The 27,595-nt window shown below is 38.3% G+C and overlaps 1 protein-coding gene across 1 annotated transcript in view; it reads left to right on the forward strand.

Annotated features, from left to right (window-relative positions):
• Window positions 1–27,595, forward strand: part of DNAH12 (dynein axonemal heavy chain 12) — a 235,191-nt gene that overhangs the window by 113,437 nt on the left and 94,159 nt on the right. The window contains exons 40-44 of the mRNA XM_028110416.2: window positions 3,107–3,406; window positions 4,172–4,350; window positions 5,401–5,593; window positions 22,131–22,292; window positions 26,236–26,430. Of these exons, the coding sequence (XP_027966217.2) occupies window positions 3,107–3,406; window positions 4,172–4,350; window positions 5,401–5,593; window positions 22,131–22,292; window positions 26,236–26,430 (1,029 nt within the window). The remainder of the gene's footprint in view (window positions 1–3,106; window positions 3,407–4,171; window positions 4,351–5,400; window positions 5,594–22,130; window positions 22,293–26,235; window positions 26,431–27,595) is intronic.

The raw sequence follows: 27,595 nt of genomic DNA on the forward strand, positions 1-27,595 counted from the left end.
GGGCTTTGAAATCAGGGACTCTAACTGGGTTTGAGCCTTGACTGCTATTTCCAAGCGATGTGGCCTAGAGCAAGTAATTTGACCTTCCAGAAACTCAATTTTTTAATCACTAAAATGAAAGATAGCACCTATTTCACAAGGCTGTTCCAAGGAAATCATTTAGAATCAGTATCTGTCATATTACGAGGGTTTCCCTAATTGTTAGGTTTCTACCCTGTTGTTTATTAATTTTCTCTCTCTTCCCTTCCATTCTCCATGTTTGTCTTTTAAAAGACAGAGAAAGGGGCGTCTGGCTGGCTCAGTTGGTAGAGCATGCAACTCTTGATCTTGGGGTCATGAGCTTGAGCCCCACATTGGGTGTGGAGCCTACTTTAAAAATAAATAAATAAACAAATATTAAAAAAAATAAAGAGGGAAACTTCTGCAGTTTATGAATGAATACTTTTTTTTTAGCCATACCACATAACTTAGGAATAGCAGTGAAAATATAGTAAGAAGGAAACACAGGGTGGGAACAGAACACAAGATGGCCCAATGGCTTTGCCTTATTCAGGGTGTGTTATCTGCCGTTGCTTGGGAGGCCAGAACCAACCTCATCACTAATGATAAAAGGAGAAACTGTATGTAAGGTAAGTGAGTAATGATATTACTAAATTAAGCTTTTCTGGAGCCCTTGATAAAGTGGGTTCACTGTGACATAAGTGCAATGAGAAGTACAAAACTCCCTAGGATCATCCCATTGGTTTCCAAGAGCACACTATATCTAAAGTGTCCCCCTTGTTCTGGTGGAAAATCTGTGCTGTTAAGATAGAGAAACTATGGGGTGCCTGGGTGGCTCTGTTGGTTAAGCAACTGCCTTCGGCTCAGGTCATGATCCTGGAGTTCCAGGATCGAGTCCTGCATCAGGCTCCCTGCTCGGCAGGGAGTCTGCTTCTCCCTCTGACCCTCTTCCCTCTCGTGCTCTCTATCTCTCATTCTCTCTCTTTCAAATAAATAAATAAAATCTTTAAAAAAAAAAAGATAGAGAAACTATGACCAAAGTGATAGTACATTGAAATTACAGTACTTATTCCAATACCAGAAAAGTGCTTCTATTTATAAAATATGATTTATGTATTTTGGGCATCTCCTGGAAAAAGAAGGGAGTTGGCCAAGCAAAATGGGATACAGAAAGGATTTTTTTTTTCTGTCTTTGAAGCCTTTTAGACCTACCATGTGGAAGCTAGGAGGGGGGATGAATCAAAGAACACAGAAAAATAAAAAATAATTTCATTTTTTGGGGGGGCTATGTTATAAAAGATTTCATTTACTGTCCATAAAGAAAATATTAAGCTTTATTTGGTAAATTCAGCATATAGTAAAATCATACTTTATTTCTGTATTATAGCCAATTGTTTAAACTCTTTAAGAAATGACAGAGATTTAAAAAAAAAGAAATGACAGAGATTTTTAGTTCTTGTGTGGCAGTATTCAAAATAACACAAGTAAAACAGCTAATAAAAAAAATAGTTTTCAGGGGCGCCTGGGTGGCTCAGTTGTTGAGCGTCTGCCTTCAGCTTAGGTCATGATCCCAGGGTCCTGGGATCGAGCCCCGCATCGGGCTCCCTGCTCAGTGGGAAGCCTGCTTCTCCCTCTCCCACTCTCCCTGCTTGTGTTCCCTCTCTCGCTGTGTATCTCTCTGTCAAATAAATAAAATCTTAAAAAAAAAAGTTTTTTTTTTTTTTAAAGATTTTATTCATTTATTTGAGAGAGAGAGAGAGAGAAACAGCATGAGAGGGGAGAAGGTCAGAGGGAGAAGCAGGCTCCCTGCTGAGCCGGGAGCCCGATGTGGGACTCGATCCTGGGACTCCAGGATCATGACCTGAGCTGAAGGCAGTCGCTTAACCAACTGAGCCACCCAGGAGCCCAAAAAAAAAAAAGTTTTTAGAAAGCACCGCTTTAGATTTGTCAAGCCATGCATATGTTCAAATATAAAGGACCCAAGGTTCTTCTCTATCTCTATTGTGACAAAAAATCTCACGTTTAACTGTTGGCAGAACTTGTGGGCTCTTTGAAAATGTGGTGCAATAGTATTCTGAACCTTACATTTTGAAAAACTGCCAGCCCTTTCACATTTTCCAGATCCATTATAAGAAACTTACAAACAAGTGTAAAATGTCCTTAGCCACTGTCTCCCAGAGTGAAGGACCCATTTGCCCTTCCTCCCTGATGATTCCTCCTTGCTTGTTAAGGTAAATGCCATGTTGTTGTACTGTGTTTTGGCGTGTGGTAGCCGGGTTCTGCTTACCACACTTCCCTGTGGGTGTGGTAACCAGACTGAATTGCCACTATTTGCTTGTATGTACATGATACCAAGGCAGCTGGCCACTGTAACTTCTCCCACAACCCGTTTTGACTACAATTTTTTTTAACCAAATTGTAAGCATAGCTTTTATTAACCTGGATAGGAATTTCTCATTTATATATAGGGTGTGCTTTTGGCCATAGTTTTCTATTAGTGATTCCATATTGATACACTAATCCAGTGGTTTTGTGCACACGAAAGGTAATTTACTACAAATGATTCTGGTACAAAAAAATAAAAGAGGTTTTAGCAGGCATACATGCCTGGGATACCGATAAAAGAAAAAAAAGAATAAAAAAAAAAAGCTGAAGAAGAGGCAGAGAGAAAATAGGAGTGAAGAGAAGGAAGAGAATCCATTGATTTGTTTTGAAGTCAAGGGTAGTCAAAAGGGAATCGTTTCATCCGACCCTTCATTTGAAATGCTTCGGAATGAGTTATCTTGGTTTCACTTTCCACTAAAGTTTTTGCTAATTATTGAATCCCAGATCATTCAACTTTAAATGGAACAACTGTAATAACTTGGAGATAAAAACATTGTCCTTGGGTTTGGATGGAATCTGATAATTTTAAGTTCCCTCAACTTCAAAATGCCTGTGATAAACCAAAATAAAAAGCTAAATGTCATGCTAGACTTTGTACTGTACAATTTTCCAAACCAATATAATCTGATAAGATAAATATTTTATAGAATATACTATTTGTTACATGACTTTGCTTATTATAATAATGTTATTTTTGCTTTGTTGCTTTTTTCATATTCAGATATATAAACGATCCATGGAAAATCTTTTGCCCACTCCCATGAAATCCCATTACACTTTCAACTTGCGGGATTTTTCACGTGTCATCCAGGGCTGCTTACTCATTGAAAAAGATGCCGTGGAGAGCAAGCACACCATGATACGCCTGTTTGTACATGAGGTTCTCCGTGTTTTTTATGACCGCCTCATTAATGATAATGATCGATACTGGCTGTTCAATTTAATCAAAGCTGTGATAAAGGACCATTTTAAAGAATCTTTTGATGGTATCTTTTCACATCTGAGGAAGGAGAACACACCAGTGAGTATATTTAGTGATTCTAAACAAATTAAAATTGTACAATAGCATGGATTGTTAAAATCAAGTTATCTTTAAAAAATACTCTTGCTTTAAAAATATTTTTTTTTAACTTTCCTCATTGATAGGTATTTATTTTGAGAAGATTTGTCTTCAGAGGAATTATGTAGGTAATGCAGAAGTTATTTAAAGAATAAAACCTTGGGGGCGCCTGGGTGGCTCAGTCAGTTGAGCAACCATCTCTTGATTTTGGCTCAGATCATGATCTCTGGCCGCGAGATCGAGTCCTATGTCGGGCTCTGTGCTCAGTACAGAGTTTGCTTGTCTCTCTCCCTCTGCCCCCCCACCCCGGTTGCCCTTGCCCTTGCTCTCTCTCTCTCTCTCTCAAATAAATAAATAAATAAATAAATAAATAAAATCTTTTAAAAAAAGAATAAAACCTTATATGATAGGGATTAAATGGTATAATGAATGAAAAGTGCTTAACATGGTGACCATCCCTTAGTAATTACTCACTCAGAATGACTTTTCCAGGCTCTGGGGGGAAAAATTTATATAACAGAAAAATTTCTGTTCTTTTTATTTTTGGAGGATATAATATAATTTTCAGGTATTAATTTTACAAGCATATTATTTACTATCTTAATGTTTAAAAGAATTATTTGATAATCATCCCATAACATGGACAAAACAAAATTTTATATAACATTTTCTCAAATTTATTTTATAAATTGTAAATTTTGTAACTTGTTGATTTCCATTCTATAGATAACTGAAGAGAACTTGAGAAATCTCATGTTTGGCGATTATATGAATCCTGACCTTGAAGGAGATGACAGAGTTTATGTTGAAATTCCAAATATTCATCATTTTAGTGACATTGTGGACCAATGCTTAGATGAGTATAATCAAACTCACAAAACAAGAATGAATCTTGTCATTTTTAGGTACCTACATTTGGTATTGATGGTGGAAATTGCTATTTGTAAAATTTTTCTGTGAAATATTTAAAATGTGGCAAAAGGTATAAAGAAAAATATGGTGAATAACTCTATACTGATCACCCAGCTTAAGATATAAAATATTAGCAATTTATTTGAAGTCCCTGTGTAGTCAACCCTCTCTGACTGTATCCCCATCATACCCTTGGGAGTAAAAAGAAACTCATGTGCTTCTTTGGACTTTACTACACACGTGCATTCCAAAACATATATGCACAGTCTTATTTTACATGTATTCTTCAAGTTTATTCCCTATTCATGAGAGTCACAAAAAATGAGTTTTTGGTACTAACACAATGTAGTCATTTTTCTGAGACAGACTTTTAGGTGACTTCTAATTTTTGCAGTTATAAAAAAAGGTTTGACTATTCATGTCTCTTTGGGTACCCATGTTAGAGTTTCTCTAGGCTATATTCCTAAAAGTGGAATTATTGTGTCATGGTAGGTAAGCATCTTCAACTTTACTAAGTTTGGCTGAAGTGTCTTCAAAAATGATTATTTAAGAGCTCCCGTTGTCCCTCACCCTTGCCAACACTTAGGATTGCCAGGCTTGGTAAGTTTTGCCAGTCTAAAGGAGAGTAGAAATGTGGCTCCAATTTTAATTTCCCTAATTACTAGTGAGGCTTGGTGTCTTTGCTGAATTTGTTAATTTTGTAGAGAACTGATTTTCTGTTTCTCACATAGAAATCCTAGTATTAAAAGATTGAAGAAATGTTTTTAATAAAAGCAGGAATATGCTTCAGTATAGGTAGTTAAAATTTCATTTCTATAATTTGTATATTACATTTCCTAAATTTGTACTTTAGTTTTCCTTTGCATCAGTGATCCAGTTGTAATTTCTTTTGAAAAACCACACTTTTTGATGATTATGTCTTTAAAATTGGGATAACATAGGGGATAGCAAAGTCAATCCTTCCAAGAATATAAAATAATAGTTACATGTAAATATACGTTTACATTCATATTTTCAAGTATAATAATATTGATATTTCGTAGGTATGTTTTGGAACATTTATCACGTATATGTCGAATTCTAAAGCAGCCCGGTGGAAATGCTTTGCTTGTTGGACTTGGAGGCAGTGGTCGTCAATCTTTAACTCGTCTGGCTACATCCATGGCAAAAATGCAGATTTTCCAACCAGAAATTTCTAAAAGCTATGGTATGAATGAGTGGAGAGAGGATCTGAAGGTAAAATTAGGAAGAAACCTAATGTCTAAAATAATATCAGTGCTGTGAAGAGAGGGCCAACCTGTACAGCTGTGTGCTGAATGCATTGGTGAGGATGACCGTGTTATCCACAGAGCAGTTACTGTGCTTGCTGAGCATGAAGTACTTTACATACATCATCTCATTCTGTAGATACAATTCAGTGCAACAGGGATGGTTGTCTCTGTTTTACTGATGAGGAAACTGAAGTCAAGGGAAGGTATACACAGCAGAGCAGGATTTATAACATGTCTTATCTACTGCCGCTACTGATTCTGTCTGTATTTCAGTTCAGAGAGGTCTCATTTCAGACAGATGTATATTTTCCAGCAGACTGTTTTGTATGAGCCTTGGCGATGATGATGTTGTTCATGTTGTCTGATCTTAATAGCTTCCTCGGAGCCATGTTGCTTTCCCAGTAACCAATAAAAAACTGGAGTGCATGCCTGGGGCTTTGTCCTCACATGACTAGGGTTCTGCAGGACCCAGAAGGGAGATAATCCAAAATGAAAAATAGAGAGAGATTGCTGGATTTTTTCACTTGTACTCACCTTACATACTAAGTTTCTACATCTTAAAAGTTAGCCTGGAGAACGGTCTGCTTGCAGGTGGAAATGGTAGAATCCAAGCTGATACCAAAGAGGTTTACATAGACAATAGAAGGAAAAATTACAGTTTCTTTTTCTGCTCTCACTTTGGAGGAATTTTTTTTGATACATTTACTACCACATGAACTAATAGATTTAGAAAGCAGCCTTCTTTAGTAGAAAGAACGTGGACTTTAAAGTTAGGCAAACTCAGTTTTCATTCCTATTTTCTATGATTCGGTAGTTACCTTGGGCATGTTACTAAATTTTTCTGTACTTCAGTTTCTTCATTTGTTTTTAATCTTTAAAGAAAAAAAAGAATTTATTCTAAGTTATACAGTTTGTTGGCATACAATTGTTAATAGTATTCTCTTATATTCCTTTTGAATTTTTGTGGCATGGGTTGTAATGTCCCCTCTTTCATTTCTAAATTTTTTAAAAAAATCTTTTACTGTTATATTAATCACGATACATTACATCATTAGTTTTTGATGTAGTGTTCCATGATTCATTGTTTGTGTATAACACCTAGTGCCCCATGCAGAGCATGCCCTCTTTAATACCCATCACCAGGCTAACCCATCCCCCCACCCCCTCCCCTCTAGAACCCTCAGTTTGTTTTTCAGAGTCTATCATCTCTCATGGTTCGTCTCCTCCTCCGATTTCCCCCCTTCACTCTTCCCCTGCTGCTATCCTCTTCTTTTTTTTTTCTTAACATATATTGCATTATTTGTTTCAGAAGTACAGATTTGTGATTCAACAGTCTTGCACAATTCACAGTGCTCACCATAGCACATACCCTCCCCAATGTCTATCACCCAGCCACTCCATCCCTCCCACCTCCCCCTGCAACCCTCAGTTTGTTTCCTGAGATTAAGAATTCCTCATATCAATGAGGTCATATGATACATGTCTTTCTCTGATTGACTTATTTCACTCAGCATAACACCCTCCAGTTCCATCCACGTCGTCACAAATGGCAAGATCTCATTCCTTTTGATAGCTGCATAATATTCTACTGTATATATATACCACCTCTTCTTTACCCATTCATCTGTCGATGGACATCTGGCTCTTTCCCCAGTTTGGCTATTGTGGACATTGCTGCTGTAAACATCGGGGTGCATGTACCCCTTCGGATCCCTACATTTGTATCCTTGTGGTAAATACCCAGTAGTGCAATTGCTGGATCGTATGGTAGCTCTATTTTCAACTTTTGAGGAACCTCCATACTGTTTTCCAGAGTGGTTGCACCAGCTTGCATTCCCACCAACAGTGTAGGAGGGTTCCCCTTTCTCCGCATCCCGGCCAATATCTGTCGTTTCCTGACTTGTTAATTTTAGCCATTCTGACTAGGGTGAGGTGGTATCTCACTGAGGTTTTGATTTGGATTTCCCTGATGCCGAGCGATGTTGAGCACTTTTTCATGTGTCTGTTGGCCATTTGGATGTCTTCTTTGGAAAAATGTCTGTTCATGTCTTCTGCCCATTTCTTGATTGGATTATTTGTTCTTTGGGTGTTGAGTTTGATAAGTTCTTTATAGGTTTTGGATGCTAGCCCTTTATCTGTTATATCATTTACAAATATCTTCTCCCATTCTGTCAATTGTCTTTTGGTTTTGTTGACTGTTTCCTTTGCTGTGCAAAAGCTTTTTATCTTGTTGAAGTCCCAGTAGTTCATTTTTGCCCTTGCTTCCCTTGCCTTTGGCGATGTTTCTAGGAAGAAGTTGCTGCAGCTGAGGTCGAAGAGGTTGCTGCCTGTGTTCTTCTTTAGGATTTGGATGGACTCCTGTCTCACGTTCAGGTCTTTCAACCATTTGGAGTCTATTTTTGTGTGTGGTGTAAGGAAATGGTCCAGTTTCATTCTTCTGCATGTGGCTGTCCAATTTTCCCAACACCATTTGTTGAAGAGACTGTCTTTTTTCCATTGGACATTCTTGCCTGCTTTGTCAAAGAGCAGTTGACCATAGAGTTGAGGGTCCATTTCTGGGCTCTCGATTCTGTTCCATTGATCTATGTGTCTGTTTTTGTGCCAGTACCATACTGTCTTGATGATGACAGCTTTGTGATAGAGCTGGAAGTTCGGAATCGTGATGCCGCCAGCTTTGCTTTTCTTTTTCAACATTCCTCTGGCTGTTCGGGGTCTCTTCTGGTTCCATACAAATTTTAGGATTATTTGTTCCATTTCTTTGAAAAAAGTGGATGGTATTTTGATGGGGATTGCATTGAATGTGTAGATTGCTCTAGGTAGCATTGACATCTTCACAATATTTGTTCTTCCAAGCCATGAGCATGGAACGTTTTTCCATTTCTTTGTGTCTTCCTCAATTTCTTCCATGACTATTTTATAGTTTTCTGAGTACAGATCCTTTGCCTCTTTGGTTAGATTTATTCCTAGGTATCTTATGGTGTTGGGTGCAATTGTAAATGGGATCAACTCCTTAATTTCTTTTTCTTCTGTCTTGTTGGTGTATAAGAATGCCACTGTTTTCTGTGCATTGATTTTATATCCTGCCACTTTACTGAATTCTTGTATGAGTTCTAGCAGTTTTGGGGTGGAGTCTTTTGGGTTTTCCACATAAAGTATCTTATCATCTGCAAACAGTGAGAGTTTGACTTCTTCTTTGCTGATTCGGATGCCTTTGATTTCTTTTTGTTGTCAGATTGCTGTGGCTAGGACTTCTAATACTATGTTGAATAGCAGTGGTGAGAGTGGACATCCCTGCCGCGTTCCTGACCTTAGGGGGAAGCTCTCAGTTTTTCCCCATTGAGAATGATATTCGCTGTGGGTTTTTCATAGATGGCTTTTATGATATTGAGGTATGTACCCTCTATCCCTATACTCCGAAGAGTTTTGATCAAGAAAGGATGTTGTACTTTGTCAAATGCTTTTTCTGCATCTATTGAGAGGATCATATGATTCTTGTTCTTTCTTTTGTTAATGTATTGTATCACATTGATTGATTTGCGGATATTGAACCAAGCTTGCAGCCCAGGGATAAATCCCACTTGGTCGTGGTGAATAATCATTTTAATGTACGGTTGGATCCTATTGGCTAGTATTTTGGTGAGAATTTTTGCATCCATGTTCATCAAGGATATTGGTCTGTAATTCTCCTTTTTGATGGGGTCTTTGGTTTTGGGATCAAGGGAATGGTGGCCTCATAAAATGAGTTTGGAAGTTTTCCTTCCATTTCTATTTTTTGGAACAGTTTCAGGAGACTAGGTATTAATTCTTCTTTGAATGTTCGGTAGAAATCCCCTGGGAAGCCATCTGGCCCCGGGCTTTTGTTTTTTGGGATTTTTGATGACTGCTTCAATTTCCTTAGTGGTTATAGGTCTGTTCAGGTTTTCTATTTCTTCCTGGTTCAGTTTTGGTAGTTGATACATCTCTAGGAATGCATCCATTTCTTCCAGGTTATCTAATTTGCTGGCATATGGTTGCTCATAATATGTTCTTACTCATTTCTAAATTTAGTTATTGAATTTTTTCTCTTTTTTCTTAATCTATCTAAGGTTTTGTCAATTTTGTTGATTTATTTTTTTTAAAGATTTTATTTATTTGACAGAGAGAGCCACAGCAAGAGAGGGAACACAAGCAGGGGGAGTGGGAGAGGGAGAAGCAGGCTCCCACTGAGCAGGGAGCCCGATGTGGGGCTCAATCCCAGGACCCTGTGACCATCACCTGAGCCGAAGGCAGACGCTTAATGACTGAGCCACCCAGGCGCCCCAATTTTGTTGATTATAAAAAAAAAACAACAACTCTAAGTTCCATGATTCTTTTCTATTGATTTTTTATCCTCTCTTTTGTTTACCTCTGCCCTAATCTTTATTATTTCCTTCCTCCTGCTAGCTTTGAGTTTACATTTGTTCATGTTTTGAAGTTCCACGAGGTATAAAGTTAAGTTGTTGATTTGAGATCTTTCTTCTTTTTTTAATGTGTTTACAGCTATAACTTCCCTCTTAGCACCGCTTTTGCTGCATTTTTTAAAAGATTTTTTAAAATTTTTATTTATTTGAGAGAGAGAGAGAGAACGAGCAGGGGGAGCGGCAGGCAGAGGGAGAGGGAAAAGCAGGCTCCCTGTTGAGCAGGGAGCCTGACATGGGACTGGATCCCAGGACACTGGGATCATGACCTGAGCCGAAGGCAGATACTTAACCTGTTGCCACCCAGGTGCCCCCTTTTGCTGCATTTTATAAGTTTTGATATGTTGAGTCTTCATATTCCTTTGTTTCAAGAACTTTTCTGATTTCCCTCTGATTTCTCCTTTGATCTATTGTTTAAGGGTGTGTTGTTTAATTGCTGTGAATTTTTAGACTTTCCAATTTTCCTTCTGCTGTTGATTTACAGTTTCATTCCATTGTGATTAGAAAAAAATGCTTGATTTGACATCAGTCTTCTTAAATTTATTAAGACTTATTTTGTGGTCTAATATGTGATCTGTCCTAGAGAATGTCCTGTGTGCCCTAGAGAAGAATGTGTATTCTGCTGTTGTTGGATGGACTGTTCTCTATATGTCTGTGAGGTCCAACAGGCTATAGTGTTATTCAAATACTCTATTTTCTTATTGATCTTTTGTCTGCTTGTTCTGTCCCTTATTGAAAGTAGAGTATTGAAGGTCTCCTACTATCATGTTGCTATTTCTTCCTTCAATTCTGTAAATGTTTGCTTCATATATTTAGGAGCTCAGATCTTTGGTGCATAAATATTTATAATTGTTACATATTCCTGACGAATCAATCCTTTTACCATCACGTAATGTTTCTTGTCACTTATGACAGTTTTTCACTGACAATTTTGTCTGATATTAGTATAGTCACTCTGCTCTCCTTCGGTTGCCATTTGCATGGAACATCTTTTCCATCCTTTCTCTTTCAGCCCTTGTGTCCTTGGGTCTAAAGGGAGTCTCTTCTAAGCTGCACACCATTGGATCCTGTTTTTTAAATCCATTCAGCCAAACTATGTATTTTGACCGGGGAGTTTAATCCATTTGCATTGAAAGTCATTGCTGATAGGGAAGAATTTACTATTGGCATTTTGTTTCTGTTTGCTCTATGTTTGTAGTTTTTTTGTCCCTCATTTCCTCTTCCTGCCTGCCTTTGTGTTTTGTTGATTGTTTGTAGAGACATACTTTGATTCCCTTCTCATTTCCTTTTGTGTATACTCTACAGATTTTGGAGGGAGGGAAGGGAGTTACTCTTGTGATTACATAAGACATCTTAAAGTAATAACAACCTATTTTAAACTGATAACAACCGCAATCACATACAAAAACGACTCCTTTACATCTACCCCTCCTTTATTGTTATTGATGTCACAAATTATGTCTTTATAGATTGTGTACCCATTAACATAAAGGTTTATAAAGGTTTTTATGCTTTTAGATTCTAGACTCTGTGTAAGAATTAAAAGTGAATTTGTACACTAAAATCACAATAGTATAGAATTCTATATGTCCATATATTTACTGGAGAACTTTACACTTTCATATGGCTTTGTGTTGCTATCTAGCATCCTTTTATTTCAACTTGAAGGACTCCCGTTAGCATTTCTTGAGGGGCACATCTAGTGGTAATGAATTCCCTCAGCTTCTATCTGAGACGTTCTTAATTTCTTTATTTTTGAAGGACAGTTTTTCCAGGTACAGTATTCCTGATGGACAGATTTTTTTTCTTTCGGTAGTTTGAATATACTACCCCACTCCCTTCTTGCTTACAAGATTTCTGCTCAGAAATATGCTGATAATCTTATGAAAGTTCCCTTGTATGTGAAGTGTTGTTTTTCTATTGCTGCTTTCAAAGTTCTCTCTTTATCTTTGACTTTCAACAGTTTGATTATAATGTGTCTTGTTGTGTGAGTCTAGTTGAGTTTATTCTAGTGGGAGTTTGTTGAGCTTCTTGAATTTCTATTTCTATCCTCATTTGTTCATTTCTATCCTCAGATTTAAGAAATTTGGGGACATTATTTCTTTAAATAAGTTCTCTGCCTCTTCCCCCTCTTTTCTCCTTTTGATACTCTCATAATGTGTATATTAATCCACTTAATGGTATCCCATAAGTCTCTTGTTATCTTTTAATAGTTCATATTTCTGTTGATAGTCACATTTTGTCCGTGCATTATTTTCCTGATTTCCTTTAGTTGTCTATCTGTATTCTGTTTTAGGTTATTGAGCATCTTTAAAAGTTATTTTGAATTTCTTTTTATGCAATTCTTTTTTTTAATGTTTTATTTATTTATTTGACAGAGAGAGACACAGTGAGAGAGGGAACACAAGCAGGGGGGAGTGGGAGAGGGAGAAGCAGGCTTCCTGCTGAGCAGGGAGCCCAATGCGGGGCTCGATCCCAGGACCCTGGGGTCATGACCTGAGCCGAAGGCAGATGCTTAATGACTGAGCCACCCAGGCACCCCTTGTTATGCAGTTCTTAGATCTGTTTTTGTTGTTGTTTTGTTTTGTTTTTTTTAGTGTTCATTTTGGTTTTTTGATAAGGCCATGTTTCCCTGTTTCTTTGTATGTCTTGTGATCTTTTGAGTTTTGAGCACTTGATAAATCACCACATCTCCCAATCTTTATGGACTGGCTTCATACAGGGAGGAATCTTCATCAGTCACCATGCTAGAATTTCTGAGATGTCTCAGAACTTTTTTTTTGGGGGGGGTTGCATCTTCTTTTGAGTTGTGCATGAGCTTTTACATATTCTAATATATACAGGTGATTTTGGCTACCTTAATTTCCTGTTTCTTCTCATGATCTGTTGGTTTTGGCCTTTGTTGTATTCCTCTGCCCCTAACCTCTTGCTCCCCCTGATACCATCCTGTGGAACTTCAGTCTCTGATGCTCCATTGAGCCAGGGCACTTGCCTCTGTTTTCAGTGGCCTCCAACCTCATATCAGAGCTAAGCCCTGTTCCTATCAGTACCCTGAGTCAGGTGAGACAGAAATGAGTCCCTCAGGCAGCCCCTAGACAAGCCAGAATGCTGAAAGCAGTTTCACTCTATTCTTTCTGTGTGAGGAAAAAGCCAGAATTGATGGTATTCTCCTGATTGTGTTGCTCTATGCTAGGAGAGAAGGGGCTAGGGTAAGAAAAATGCAGTGAATTTTCTTACCCTCTTTGCATTGTTCATTCTCTTTTATTATGCATTTATGGGGGTGCTGTACCTAATAACTGGTTTCTAGAGTTCTACAAAGGTATTTTGGTATTTACATTGCTAATGGTGTCTTCATGGGACAATGAGGACCTGGAGCTTCCCAGTCTGTCATCTGACTGATGGTCACTCCCTAGTTTCTTTATTTGTAAAATTTGGATAATATCACGTATTTCATAGGTTGTTATGATTACATTATACAAATGTAGGATTCTTGGCATATAACTAGTATTTTGGAAATGTTTCCTCTTTTCCTGTTTGGAAATAGTTTCACACATTGTATGTTTGAATATGAATTTAAGTATAACAATGTTTATACCAATAAGTTAAATCTGTTTTTATTGTATCTTTCTATTTATTTCTATATAATAATTTTAAAAATAAAGCTGACATGATTAGATGTAATACTTCTTTGAAAACTAGTTTTAGTGATAGAAAAGTATTTCTAGGAACACAACAACGTGCATTTTGGAGGATGGCTTTAACGGGAAAAAGCAGTTTTGTATAATATTAAAATTGAGCCTTTATTTAAGTGATATGATTTATTTTAATTTTTTTATTCTATTTAATTTTAATATGTTATGTTAGTCACCATAGAATAGATCATTAATTTTTATTTATTTATTTTTTAAATAATTTTTTATTGTTATGTTCATCATCATATTACATCATTAGTTTTTGATGTAGTGTTCCATGATTCATTGTTTGTGCATAACACCCAGTGCTCCACGCAGATTGTGCCCTCTTTAATACCCGTCACCAGGCTAGCCCATCCCCCCACCCCCTTCCCCTCTAGAACCCTCAGTTTGTTTTTCAGAGTCCATCATCTCTAATGGTTCATCTCCCCCTCCGGCTTACTCCCCTTCATTCTTCCTCTCCTGCTATCTTCTTCTTTTTTTTTTTCTTAACATATATTCATTATTTGTTTCAGAAGTACAGATCTGTGATTCATCAGTCTTGTACAATTCACAGCGCTCACCATAGCACATACCCTCCCCAATGTCTATCACCAAGCCACCCCATCCCTCCTACCCCCCACCACTCCAGCAACCCTCAGTTTGTTTCCTGAGATTAAGAATTCCTCATATCAATGAGGTCATATGATACATGTCTTTCTCTGATTGACTTATTTCACTCAGCATAACACCCTCCAGTTCCAGCCACGTCGTCACAAATGGCAAGATCTCATTCCTTTTGATAGCTGCATAATATTCCATTGTGTATATATACCACTTCTTCTTTATCCATTCATCTGTCGATGGACATCTTGGCTCTTTCCACAGTTTGACTATTGTGGACATTGCTGCTATAAACATTGGGGTGCACATACCCCTTCGGATCCCTACCTTTGTATCTTTGTGGTAAATACCCAGTAGTGCATTGCTGGATCATAGGGTAGCTCTATTTTCAACTGTTTGAGGAACCTCCATACTGTTTTCCAGAGGGGTTGCACCAGCTTGCATTCCCACCAACAGTGTAGGAGGGTTCCCCTTTCTCCGCATCCCGGCCAATATCTGTCGTTTCCTGACTTGTTAATTTTAGCCATTCTGATTGGGGTGAGGTGGTATCTCATTGAGATTTTGATTTGGATTTCCCTGATGCCGAGCGATGTTGAGCACTTATTCATGTGTCTGTTGGCCATTTGGATGTCTTCTTTGGAAAAATGTCTGTTCATGTCTTCTGCCCATTTCTTGATTGGATTATTTGTTCTTTGGGTGTTGAGTTTGATAAGTTCTTTATAGATTTTGGATGCTAGCCCTTTATCTGATATGTCATTTGCAAATATTTTCTCCCATTCTGTCGGTGGTCTTTTGGTTTTGTGGACTGTTTCTTTTGCTGTGCAAAAGCTTTTAATCTTGATGAAGTCCCAATACTTCATTTTTGCCCTTGCTTCCCTTGTCTTTGGTGATGTTTCTAGGAAGAAGTTGCTGCGGCTGAGGTCGAAGAGGTTGCTGCCTGTGTTCTTTAGGATTTGGATGGACTCCTGTCTCACGTTCAGGTCTTTCAACCATTTGGAGTCTATTTTTGTGTGTGGTGTAAGGAAATGGTCCAGTTTCATTCTTCTGCATGTGGCTGTCCAATTTTCCCAACACCATTTGTTGAAGAGACTGTCTTTTTTCCATTGGACATTCTTGCCTGCTTTGTCAAAGAGCAGTTGACCATAGAGTTGAGGGTCCATTTCTGGGCTCTCGATTCTGTTCCATTGATCTATGTGTCTGTTTTTGTGCCAGTACCATACTGTCTTGATGATGACAGCTTTGTAATAGAGCTGGAAGTTCGGAATCGTGATGCCGCCAGCTTTGCTTTTCTTTTTCAACATTCCTCTGGCTGTTCGGGGTCTCTTCTGGTTCCATACAAATTTTAGGATTATTTGTTCCATTTCTTTGAAAAAAGTGGATGGTATTTTGATGGGGATTGCATTGAATGTGTAGATTGCTCTAGGTAGCATTGACATCTTCACAATATTTGTTCTTCCAAGCCATGAGCATGGAACGTTTTTCCATTTCTTTGTGTCTTCCTCAATTTCTTCCATGACTATTTTATAGTTTTCTGAGTACAGATCCTTTGCCTCTTTGGTTAGATTTATTCCTAGGTATCTTATGGTGTTGGGTGCAATTGTAAATGGGATCAACTCCTTAATTTCTTTTTCTTCTGTCTTGTTGGTGTATAAGAATGCCACTGATTTCTGTGCATTGATTTTATATCCTGCTACTTTACTGAACTCCTCAATGAGTTCTAGCAGTTTTGGGGTGGAGTCTTTTGGGTTTTCCACATACACTATCATATCATCTGCAAAGAGTGAGAGTTTGACTTCCTCTTTGCCGATTTGGATGCCTTTGATTCCTTTTTGTTGTCTAATTGCTGTGGCTAGGACTTCTAATACTATGTTGAAAAGCAGTGGTGAGAGTGGACATCGCTGCCGCGTTCCTGACCTTAGGGGAGAAGCTCTCAGCCTTTCCCCATTGAGAATGATATCCGCTGTAGGTTTTTCATAGATGGCTTTTATGATATTGAGGTATGTACTCTCTATCCCTATACTCTGAAGAGTTTTGATCAAGAAAGGATGTTGTAGTTTGTTAAATGCTTTTTCTGCATCTATTGAGAGGATCATATGATTCTTGTTCTTTCTTTTGTTAATGTATTGTATCACATTGATTGATTTGCGGATGTTGAACCAAGCTTGCAGCCCAGGGATAAATCCCACTTGGTCATGGTGAATAATCCTTTTAATGTACTGTTGGATCCTATTGGCGAGTATTTTGGTGAGAATTTTTGCATCCATGTTCATCAAGGATATTGGTCTGTAATTCTCCTTTTGATGGGGTCTTTGTCTGCTTTTGGGATCAAGGGAATGGTGGCCTCATAAAATGAGTTTGGAAGTTTTCCTTCCATTTCTATTTTTTGGAACAGTTTCAGGAGAATAGGTATTAATTCTTCTTTAAATGTTTGGTAGAATTCCCCTGGGAAGCCATCTGGCCCTGGGCTTTTGTTTGTTGGGAGATTTTTGATGACTGCTTCAATTTCCTTAGTGGTTATAAGTCTGTTCAGGTTTTTTATTTCTTCCTGGTTCAATTTTGGTAGTTGATACATCTCTAGGAATGCACCCATTTCTTCCAGGTTATCTAATTTGCTGGCATAGTGTTGCTCATAATATGTTCTTATAATTGTTTGTATTTCTTTGGTGTTGGTTGTGATCTCTCCTCTTTCATTCATAATTTTGTTGATTTGGGTCATTTCTCTTTTCTTTTCAATAAGTCGGGCCAGGGGTTTATCAATCTTGTTAATTCTTTCAAAGAACCAGCTCCTAGTTTCGTTGATCTGTTCTATTGTTCTTTTGGTTTCTATGTCATTGATTTCTGCTCTGATCTTTATTATTTCTCTTCTCCTCCTGGGTTTAGGCTTTATTTGCTGTTTTTTCTCTAGCTACTTTAGGTGTAGGGTAGGTTGTGTATTTGAGATCTTTCTTGTTTCTTGAGAAAGGCTTGTATTGCTATATACTTTCCTCTCAGGACTGCCTTTGCTGTATCCCAAAGATTTTGAACAGTTGTGTTTTCATTTTCATTGGTTTCCATGAATTTTTTTAATTCTTCTTTAATTTCCTGGTTGACCCATTCATTCTTTAGTAGGATGCGCTTTAGCCTCCATGTATTTGAGTTCTTTCCGACTTTCCTCTTGTGATTGAGTTCTAGTTTCAAAGCATGTGGTCTGAAAATATGCAGGGAATAATCCCAATCTTTTGGTACCAGTTGAGACCTGATTTGTGACCTAGGATGTGATCAGTTCTGGAGAATGTTCCATTGGCACTAGAGAAGAATGTGTATTCCGTTGCTTTGGGATGGAATGTCCTGAATATGTCTGGGAAGTCCATTTGGTCCAATGTGTCATTTAAAGTCTTTATTTCCTTGTTGATCTTTTGCTTAGATGATCTGTCCATTTCAGTCAGGGGGGTGTTAAAGTCCCCCACTATTATTGTATTGTTGTCAATGTGTTTCTTTGCTTTTGTTATTAATTGCCTTACATAACTTGCTGCTCCCATGTTAGAGGCATAGATATTTACAATTGTTAGATCTTCTTGTTGGATAGACCCTTTAAGTAGGATATAGTGTCCTTCTTCATCTCTCATTACAGTCTTTGTTTTAAAATCTAATTTGTCTGATATAAGGATTGCCACCCCAGCTTTCTTTTGGTGTCCATTAGCATGGTAAATGGTTTTCCACCCCCTCACTTTCAATGTGGGGGTGTCTTTGGGTCTAAAATGAGTCTCTTGCAGACAGCATATCGATGGGTCTTGTTTTTTAATCCAATCTGATAGCCTGTGTCTTTTGATTGGGGCATTTAGCCCATTTACATGCAGGGTAACTATTGAAAGATATGAATTTAGTGCCATTGTATTGCCTGTAAGGTGACTGTTACTGTATATTGTCTGTGTGCCTTTCTGGTCTATGCTGCTTTTAGGCTCTCTTTTTGCTTAGAGGACCCCTTTCAATATTTCTTGGAGGGCTGCTTTCATGTTTGCAAATTCCTTTAGTTTTTGTTTGTCCTGGAAGCTTTTTACCTCTCCTTCAATTTTCAATGACAGCCTAGCTGGATATAGTATTCTTGGCTGCATATTTTTCTCGTTTAGTGCTCTGAAGATATCATGCCAGTCCTTTCTGGCCTGCCAGGTCTTTGTGGATAGGTCTGCTGCCAATCTAATGTTTCTACCATTGTAGGTTACATATCTCTTCTCCCGAGCTGCTTTCAAGATTTTCTCTTTGTCTCTGAGACTCGTAAATTTTACTATTAGATATCGGGGTGTTGACCTCTTTTTATTGATTTTGAGAGGGGTTCTCTGTGCCTCCTGGATTTTGATGCCTGTTTCCTTCCCCACATTAGGGAAGTTCTCTGGTATAATTTGCTCAATATACCTTCTGCCCCTCTCTCTCTTTCTTCTTCCTCTGGAATCCCAATTATTCTAATGTTGTTTCGTCTTATTGTATCGCTTATCTCTCGAATCCTGCCCTCGTGATCCTGTAGTTGTTTCTCTCTCTTTTTCTCAGCTCTTTATTTTCCATCATTTGGTCTTCTATATCGCTGATTCTCTCTTCTGCCTTATTTATCCTAGCAGTTAGTGCCCCGATTTTTGATTGCACCTCATCAATAGCCTTTTTGATTTCCACTTGGTTAGATTTTAGTTCTTTTATTTCTCCAGAAAGGGTTTCTCTAATAACTTCCACGCTTTTTCAAGCCCAGCTAGTGTCTTTAAAGTCATGATTCTGAACTCTAGGTCCGACATCGTACTAATGTCAGTATTGAGTAGGTCCCTGGCAGACGGTACTACCTCTTGTTCTTTTTGCTGAGGTGATTTTTCTCGTCTTGTCATTTTGTCCAGAAGAGAATAGATGAATGAGAGAACAGAATGCTAACAGGTTAACAACGTCTCCAGCAAATATACTCTATAGAAATCAGAAAAGACCTGAAACCAGGGGACAAGAAAGGGAAAGAAAGAAGAAAGAGGAAAAGAAAAGGAAAAAGAAAAAGATAAAAACAAACAAAAACAGAACAAAACAAAAAAAAAACAGAATATGATCAAATATGATCAGGCTAGTGCATAGATCAGTGCCACACACTAGATTTTGGGAGTATTTTGGTCTGTTAGAAGAAAGTGCCTGCTAAAATTTTAAAGGAAGAAAGACTTATATATGTACAAAATAAGGGTTGATATAATGAAGGGATGGAAGATGACTGTAAAGATAAAAATTATAAAAGATTTTATAAAAGGAATTGATAAGAAGTTGTTTTTAAAAAGAAAGAAGAAGATTTAAAAAAAAGAAAAAAAAAAAGGGAGAGAATGTGATCAGGCAGGAGACTAGAACAAAGCCATACACTAGTGATTTAGGGTATAGTTTGATCTGTTAGAAGAAACTGTATCTCAAAATTTTAAAGAGAGAACAACTTATACATATATGCCAAAAATAAGGGTAACTACTATGAAGGGATAAAAATATGACTCAAAAAATGTTTTTTTAAAAAAGGGATTGATAAGATGTTGATGTTGATGTTTGAAAAAGGGAAAAAGAAAAATTACAAAAAAAACAGTTAAAAAATTAACTTTGAAAAACTAAAGAATTATGGTAAAAAAGCCATGAATTCTATGTGCACTATTCCCCTAGCGCTGGAGTTCTCCCGTTCTCCTTGATTGGTAAACTTGGTCTTGGCTTGCTGGCTGTTCATGCTGATCTTCTGTGGGAGGGGCCTGTTGCTGTGGTTCACAAATGTCTTTGCCGGAGGCGGAATTGCCCCGCCCTTGTGAGTCCGGGCTAAGCAAGCTGCTCGGGTTTTCTCTCAGGAGCTTTTGTTCCCTGCAAGCTTTCCGTACAGCATTGGAGGACCAGGGTGAAAATGGTGGCCTCCCAATCTCCACCCCGGAGGAGCCGAGAACTTGGGGACTCGCTCCTCAGTGCGCCCCCATAGAAAAGCAGTCTGTCACTCCCGTGTCCCCGGTCTCTGGCCGCACTCCGTGCTCACCTGGCCTGTGACCGAGCGTTTCTATCTCTGGCACCGACCCCGTGTGGAGTCTCCAAACCCAGCAGATCCCTGTGGTGTGCTCCCGCGCCGCTCCTCCCGGGGGAGGAAGGGGAGTCTCCCCGGATCTGCCGCTTGTTGGGTCCCTGCTGGAGGAGCAGTGGCCCGACTGGGCCGCGGATCACGGTTTATGGCAACCCCGAGCTGAGAGCCCGCGCCTCGGCTCCGTCTCTGCAGCCGGCTTCCCCGCTCCGATACCTGGGAGCTCTGCCGCACTCAGGCACCCCCTGTCTTTCTGTGACCCCGAGGGTCCTGAGACCCCACTGTCCCGCGAGGTTTCCACCTCCCGCTTAGCCACTGGAGTGACGTCCCTCAGTGGAGCCGACTTCTAAAAGTTCCGATTTTGTGCTCCGCGGCTCTAGCACTTGCCAGAAGCGGCCGGCGGAGGCCCCCTCCCCCGCCGTCTATCCTCCCGAATATCGCCTCGGATTTACTTCTCTGCACGTCCTACCTTCCAGAAAGTGGTCACTTTTCTGTTCAGAGTGTTGTTACTATTCTTATCTTCTATCTCCTGTTGAGTTCATAGGTGTTCAGAATGGTTTGATCCCTATTCAGCTGAATTCCTGAGACCAGACGAAATCCAGGTCTCCTACTCCTCCGCCATCTTGCTCCGCCCCATGATATGATTTATTTTAAAGATATAATTTAGAAATAGAGACAGTTTATTTTAAAAATCACATACAGAGTAGTAATGTGTTTTCACCTGAAATATATCCAGTGGAATACTGGCAAATGTTTAACAACCAACTCTCCAGGGGTTTTGGGAGAACCTCTGATGAGTAGCATTTGCCAATTTTTGTGGTGTAAAAACTCCCACCATGGATTATTCAAACTCCTGCCATGGATGATGTCACTGAAAACAGAGTTGGGAAGACTTATGTGTTTGAGCACTATTACATGGTATTTTACTGTATACAATAGATTTAAATAATTTCCATAAGATAGATAATAGTAAGTATAACAGGAAGTGATGAGATTTGTTACCCTTGTTGTTAATATAATTTAATTATAGTTCATATAATTTGATTTTTAATGCTGTTTAAAAATCTGCTTACAAGTTCTGAAATTTTAACAATTAGTTCTAACATCCTAACAAGTCTGCTCCACCATGCTTCTGAGTCCATATCTTTATATTAATTGGGAATCTTTGGTTGCAATTGACAACACAACACAAAACAAAATGCAGCTCAAACTACCCTAAGCAAAATATGAAGTTATTGGCTTACATGACAGAAGGGTCCAGAGGTAGATAGGGCTTTGACATGGCTGAATTTAGGAGCTCAAATTAAGCCTTCAGTAATTACTCTGTCTCCTGGCTCTGTGCCTCTCCATTTGGTTCCTTCTCCAGCAGACTCCTTCCATGAAGCAACATAGTTGCCCTTTATAGATTCTAGGTGTCTTACTTACTGTCTCAGAATGACTGAGATTCTTTCTGTTTTCAAGTCCATCTCAGTCCTTAAAGGAAGACTGTGATTGTGCTCTCCTAAAATCATGCCCTCCTCTGAATCAATGTCTGTGTATAAAAGCTTGGGAAACTCTGGTCAGTTGGGGTCTCCCACTCAGGGGATGGGAAAAATAGAGGCCCTGAATGATACCCCCCCAGAAGTGGAGAGAGGTACCACTCTAAAATTGAGGTGTCATTACCAAAAGAAGGGAAAAGGAAGGGAAAGCAAAAAACAGCACATGTTCACCATATTCTGCTTACCAATGCATTTTTATTTTAAGGTTCTATTAAGGAATGTGGGCATGAGGGGCCAGAAGACAGTCTTTCTAATCACAGACACTCAGATTAAAGAGGAAGCCTTTCTAGAAGATATTGACAGCGTGCTCAATACTGGAGAAGTACCTAACATTTTTGCTGCTGATGAAAAACAGGAAGTGATGGAGGTAAATGCTTTTTAGGGAGTACTGTTCCCAGCACAGATATGTTCTTATCTTGCAACTTTTTCTCGCTCTTCAGGACAATTATAGCTTGCATACAGGATTTTGGTAATTAAAAAAAACTTAAAAGTGTATTATTTTAATACATCGGGGTTTTTTGGGTAAACTTCAAATCACTTCTACCATACTTATGAGACAGAATTTTTATAATTCCTTTTTTTATAATGATGGCAATTTCATCTGTTTGATCTTATGTCGCATGTGTTATGAGTGACTAGACATTTTAAATCACATCTTAGGGTCACAGAGCTTTGAAACATTGCTTGATTAGTTGTTATGGTTTACCAATGACTAGCAAATTTTTAAAAAGCCTGAACTTGTCTTAACAATTCTGATATATCTGAGAATCATGCTTTGTGACTTACTTGACAAAAAAATACAATTGTGAAGTGCCCACTATTTCAGATGTCTTGTCCTTCTACCCCCATTTCTAATATCTCCCTATGCAAGATCTCTGCTAGTACTTGCTTCTTTCTTGTTGCCATAACTACTGTTAACTACAGAATATATCACTCATAGCTGGATGCTTCATTCCAGTTTCCAGTGATAGCATCTGTAGTAAAATAGATTCGCCCTAGTAGTTCAAGCATCTGCTTTTCTCTTGCGTGGAATTGAACTAATATATATACACATCGTAGTTCCTCCTACATAGGGTTGGTTGTGAGGTCTGAAGATCAAATGAAATGAAGCACTTATGAAGTGTCATGTACTTAGAACACCCTCAGTAAATGGTACATTACCAGTTTGTGGACTGGGGTGGGAAGGAGAAAAGGAATAAAGAAAATATCCCAAGTTCTCTCTTTTATCTGGGTGATGTCAAGGATGTGGCCAAGGCTGCCGAAAAATGGTGAGTCTCCTAATTCATAGGATAAATTCATCCCCTATACTCCCATCTAAGAAATAGTCACCATTGGGGAGTGGGATTTTCTTAGCTCTGCCAAGCTTCCCTGCTCATGTTAGCTATTTATCTTTTCATCTTGTCACTTTGCTACAAAACTTTTCCATTGCTTCAGTATTTTTTTTATGCTATGACCCAACAGTGGCCATAAGAACTTCTTTCCTTCACATTCCACCCAAGTCTAGGAACACCAGATTAATTTATCCTCAAGGAAATAGCCATAGTCAGAACGCAGTACTGAAATGCATCCCTGTTTCTCTTTGCTTTTTATGCTTATACTTTTAAAATAGAAAAGGTAATATGAGAGAAGTTCTGTTATTTTCTTTCCATACTCTGCATTATCCTGGACATCGCACTTTGGAGATCATGTCCTGGGCTTTGTTTATTTCATCCCTCTGACAAAGATTTTAGTTTAAACCTCCTCACTTCTGATAACTGGCCTCTATACTTGGACTTGACACCGCTTACAGACTCAGCACGTCTCTGACTTCAGCAATAGAGTTCAAGCCTCAGACCTCTGTTTCCAGACTACTTTTCCACTGTTCTTTTTTTTTTTTTTTAAGATTTTATTTATTTATTTGAGAGAGAGAGAAGGAGAGACAGTGAGAGAGTACAGGAGGGGAGGAGAGGGAGAAGCAGGCTTCCCGTGGAGCAAGGAGCCCGACACGGAGCTCGATCCCAGGACCCCGGGATCATGACCTGAGCCGAAGGCAGACACTTAACCGACTGAGCCACCGAGGTGCCCCTACTTTTCCACTGTTCTGTTTGCCTTCCTTGAAGCCCAGGGTCTTTCTCAGTAAAACAGTAACTTCTTACTCACCACTTTTAGTGATATTTTTCTCAGTTCCTTTTAAAAATACTCATTCATGTTTGACATAATTCATTATTCTTCAGCTTACATTAGGGCTCACTCTTTGTGTTGTACATTTCATGGTTTTTGGATAAATGTGTACTGATGTGTATTCACCAGTAAGTATCATACAGAATGGTTTCCCTAACATAAAAATGCCATGAATTCCATCTATTTATTCCTCTCTTCCTCCCCTGAACAGCAATCTCTGCTGTTTTTACCGTCTCCATCATTTTTAGCTTTTCCAGAATCTTACATAGTTGGAATCATACAGTATGTAGCTTTTTTGGATTGGCTTCTTTCAGTTAACAATGTACTTTAAGGTTCTTCCATATCTTTTTGTGGCTTGATAGCTCATTTATTTTTATCACTGAATGATATTCCATGGAATGAAAGTATCACAGTTTATCTGTTCACCTATTGGAGGACATCTTGGTTGCTTCCAAGTTTGAGCAATTATGAATAAAACTGCCATAAACCTTTTTTTGTGCAGGTTTTTGTGTGTTTCCAACTCCACTTTCCCTTGACTGCTATGAAATTTCACTCACTTTGTCTAATTATTTTTTCAGTAACAACTCATTTTCTTACTGCCCCAAATCAGTCCTGCTCCCAAGGTATATGTGTGTGCATGGGGATATTACTCAACCACAGACAGCTTATCTACCTAGAAGCATTAACCATTATTTCTATGTAAATAACCCCCATACTGATATTACCATCCTGACTCTTTCTTGAACTTTTGTTCTGCAGTTACAACCATATGTTACCTTTCTCTATTTGCATGTCCCAGGGTTAACTCAGACTTAATGCAGGTAGACCACCTGAAATAACTTCATAGACTGACACTGATCATAATAATCATAATTTGGGAATGACTATCAGAATGCATATACAGAATCCATTTATAATTTTCCACGGATATAGCTAGCACATAAGGCAGAACATATCTATAATAGAGAATTCTTTTAGAAATCAATTCATTGTAGTAGCAATAGCATTGTGTGTGTATATATATATATGTCTATATATATGTGCTATCAAAAAACTTTCTTAAACCTATTTATAAGATAATTTATTGACTGTGAAATCTTTTGTGCTCTGAACAAGAAGGGTAGCATATAAAAACTAATAGTTACTTACCTATGCGACAAGAACTATTCCAAGTGTTCACACATAGTAACTCATTCAATCCTTCAACATCCCTCTGATGTACTCTTTCCCCCATTTTACAGATGAGGAAATTAAGTTACAGAGAGGTTAAATAACTTGCCCCAGGGTCACATAGCTAATAAGCTGCAAGCTGGGATTTGAATTCAAGAAGTTTGGTTCCGGAGCCATGATGCCCAACCTCGAGTAAGATGCCTCTCTCATATAGAGATAAACAAAGGAAGTTAAAAGTGCTCCTATAATCTCATCACCAGACAACTGTATTAGCATTTTTAAAATATATGAATGTTATAAGAATAAAGTGAGAGAATTCAAACAGCATAAAAATGTCCAAAATGAAAAAAAGAATGATATAAACCAAGAAAAATGTCCAGAATAAAAAGTGACAGCCTCCCTCCCACACTCTCCCTTAAGTCCATCTCACCATAAGTAACATTATGAATAGTTTCTGTGATTGCTTCCATAAAAAAGTGTGTATGTACTTACACATGTGCCTGAGTATTTTTTAAGTTAACAAAGAGGATCATATTATACACACTGTTGTAGTTTGTTCTCATTTTTATCCTGCTGATCTTGTCCTAGCACATACATTGACGTGTCTCCTTTAATGGTTGTATAAAATCACAACATTTGGATATTTTATAATGTTTTTTTAACTGGATGCTTTGGTTGTTTGTTTTTCCTCTTGCAAGCAATGTTGAATTATAGTCCTATACATATATCATGGTGAACTTTTTGTGAGTATCTTTATAAATTAAATTCTTAGCAGATATTTGCTTTCAAATTATAGAATTATGGAGTTGGAAGAAGTCTTCTAAGTACAAACTGTATCAAAGAAATTCCACTGATATAAAAAAATTTAAGGGTATTTACAAGGTGAAGAATAAAAATTCTTAATATTCCAGTATCTACTAATCCCATTATCAGCCTGTCCATTTTTGTTTATAAGGTTTTTATTTTCTGTTATTCCCTAGGGTGTTCGCCCTGTAGCTCAGGCTGGCAATAAACACAGTGAACTCAGTCCCTTGGCCTTGTTTGCTTTCTTTGTGAATCGCTGCAAAGATAATCTTCATGTTGTAGTGGCCTTTAGCCCCATTGGAGATGCCTTTAGAAATCGCTTGAGACAGTTCCCATCCCTCATCAATTGCTGTACCATTGACTGGTTCCAGGTTTGTAATTTTGGGGCAGAGGTGGTGGGGGGATGGGAACTAAATCTTTTAGAATTTTTCTGAAATCTTACTCCACCTCTGTTAATATCCATTCAGGACATGTTTCTTGATCACTTACTCTAATGACAGGCATAGTGCTTGGCGCCAGGGACTGGTAAGCCTACAGGATCCCCAGAAGGATCTCACACTCTAGACTGGAAGATAGAAAAGGCAGTTGGCAAATGAGCAGCCACAATTATATAAAAGAGCTATAATCTTGGTGTGCAAAACTGAATCTCTGAAGTATGAAAATAAATTAGTTACATAGAGGAGGAATATATTAAGAGCCAAGATAATGTGTTATGTATATATGTAAATATAAACCTACATGTATATATGTGTAAAAATACATATATGTAGATCTATATCTGTCCATATCAATAGCTATATCTATACATATATTTATTATAAGTAATTGGCTTACATGATTATGGAGGCTCACATGTTTGAAGATCTGTAGCCAGCAAGCTGGAGATGCAAGAAAACTAATGGTATAAGTTCCAGTCTGAAGGCCATCAGGCTCGAGAACCAGGAAGAGCTAATGTTCCCATCTGAGTCCAAAGGCAGGAAAAAACCTCAATGTCCCAGCCTGAGAGCAGGCAGAAGGAGTTCCCCTTTATCTGCAGGTGTAGGAGTGTTCAGCGTTTTTGTTCTATTCAGGGCTTCAACTGATTGGATGAGACCCATTCACACTAGGGAGGGCAGCCTGCTTTACTTAGTCTATTGATTCAAATATTAAACACATCCAAAAGCACACCTCATAGAAACATCAAACATAATGTTTGTCCAAATATATGGGCACCCCGTGGCCCCTAGTAAAATTGACACATAAAGTTAACCATCACAAGGGCATAGTATGTGCAAAGGTAGAACAGCAGAGAGGGCATGGCTCATTGGTGTAACTGCAAATAGTTTGGTATAGCTGACTGGCAATGAGGATAGCAGGAGTTAAGCCCGAGTTTTGGGTGGGTGCCAAGTTGTAAGGGAATTTGTAAATGTGCCTATGAATTTGGTTTTATACCAAAGACACTGTGGGGCCTTAACATATATTTAGCTAACATATTTCAAAGGAAAAAATCCAAACACTTGGAGGCTATATGGTGGATGATTTGGAATAGGGCAAAAC

Source organism: Eumetopias jubatus, unplaced genomic scaffold (assembly GCF_037043125.1).
Source record: "Eumetopias jubatus isolate StellerSeaLion01/CBP00866 unplaced genomic scaffold, mEumJub1_p1.0 scaffold_1, whole genome shotgun sequence".
Taxonomy (NCBI): Eukaryota; Metazoa; Chordata; class Mammalia; order Carnivora; family Otariidae; genus Eumetopias; species Eumetopias jubatus.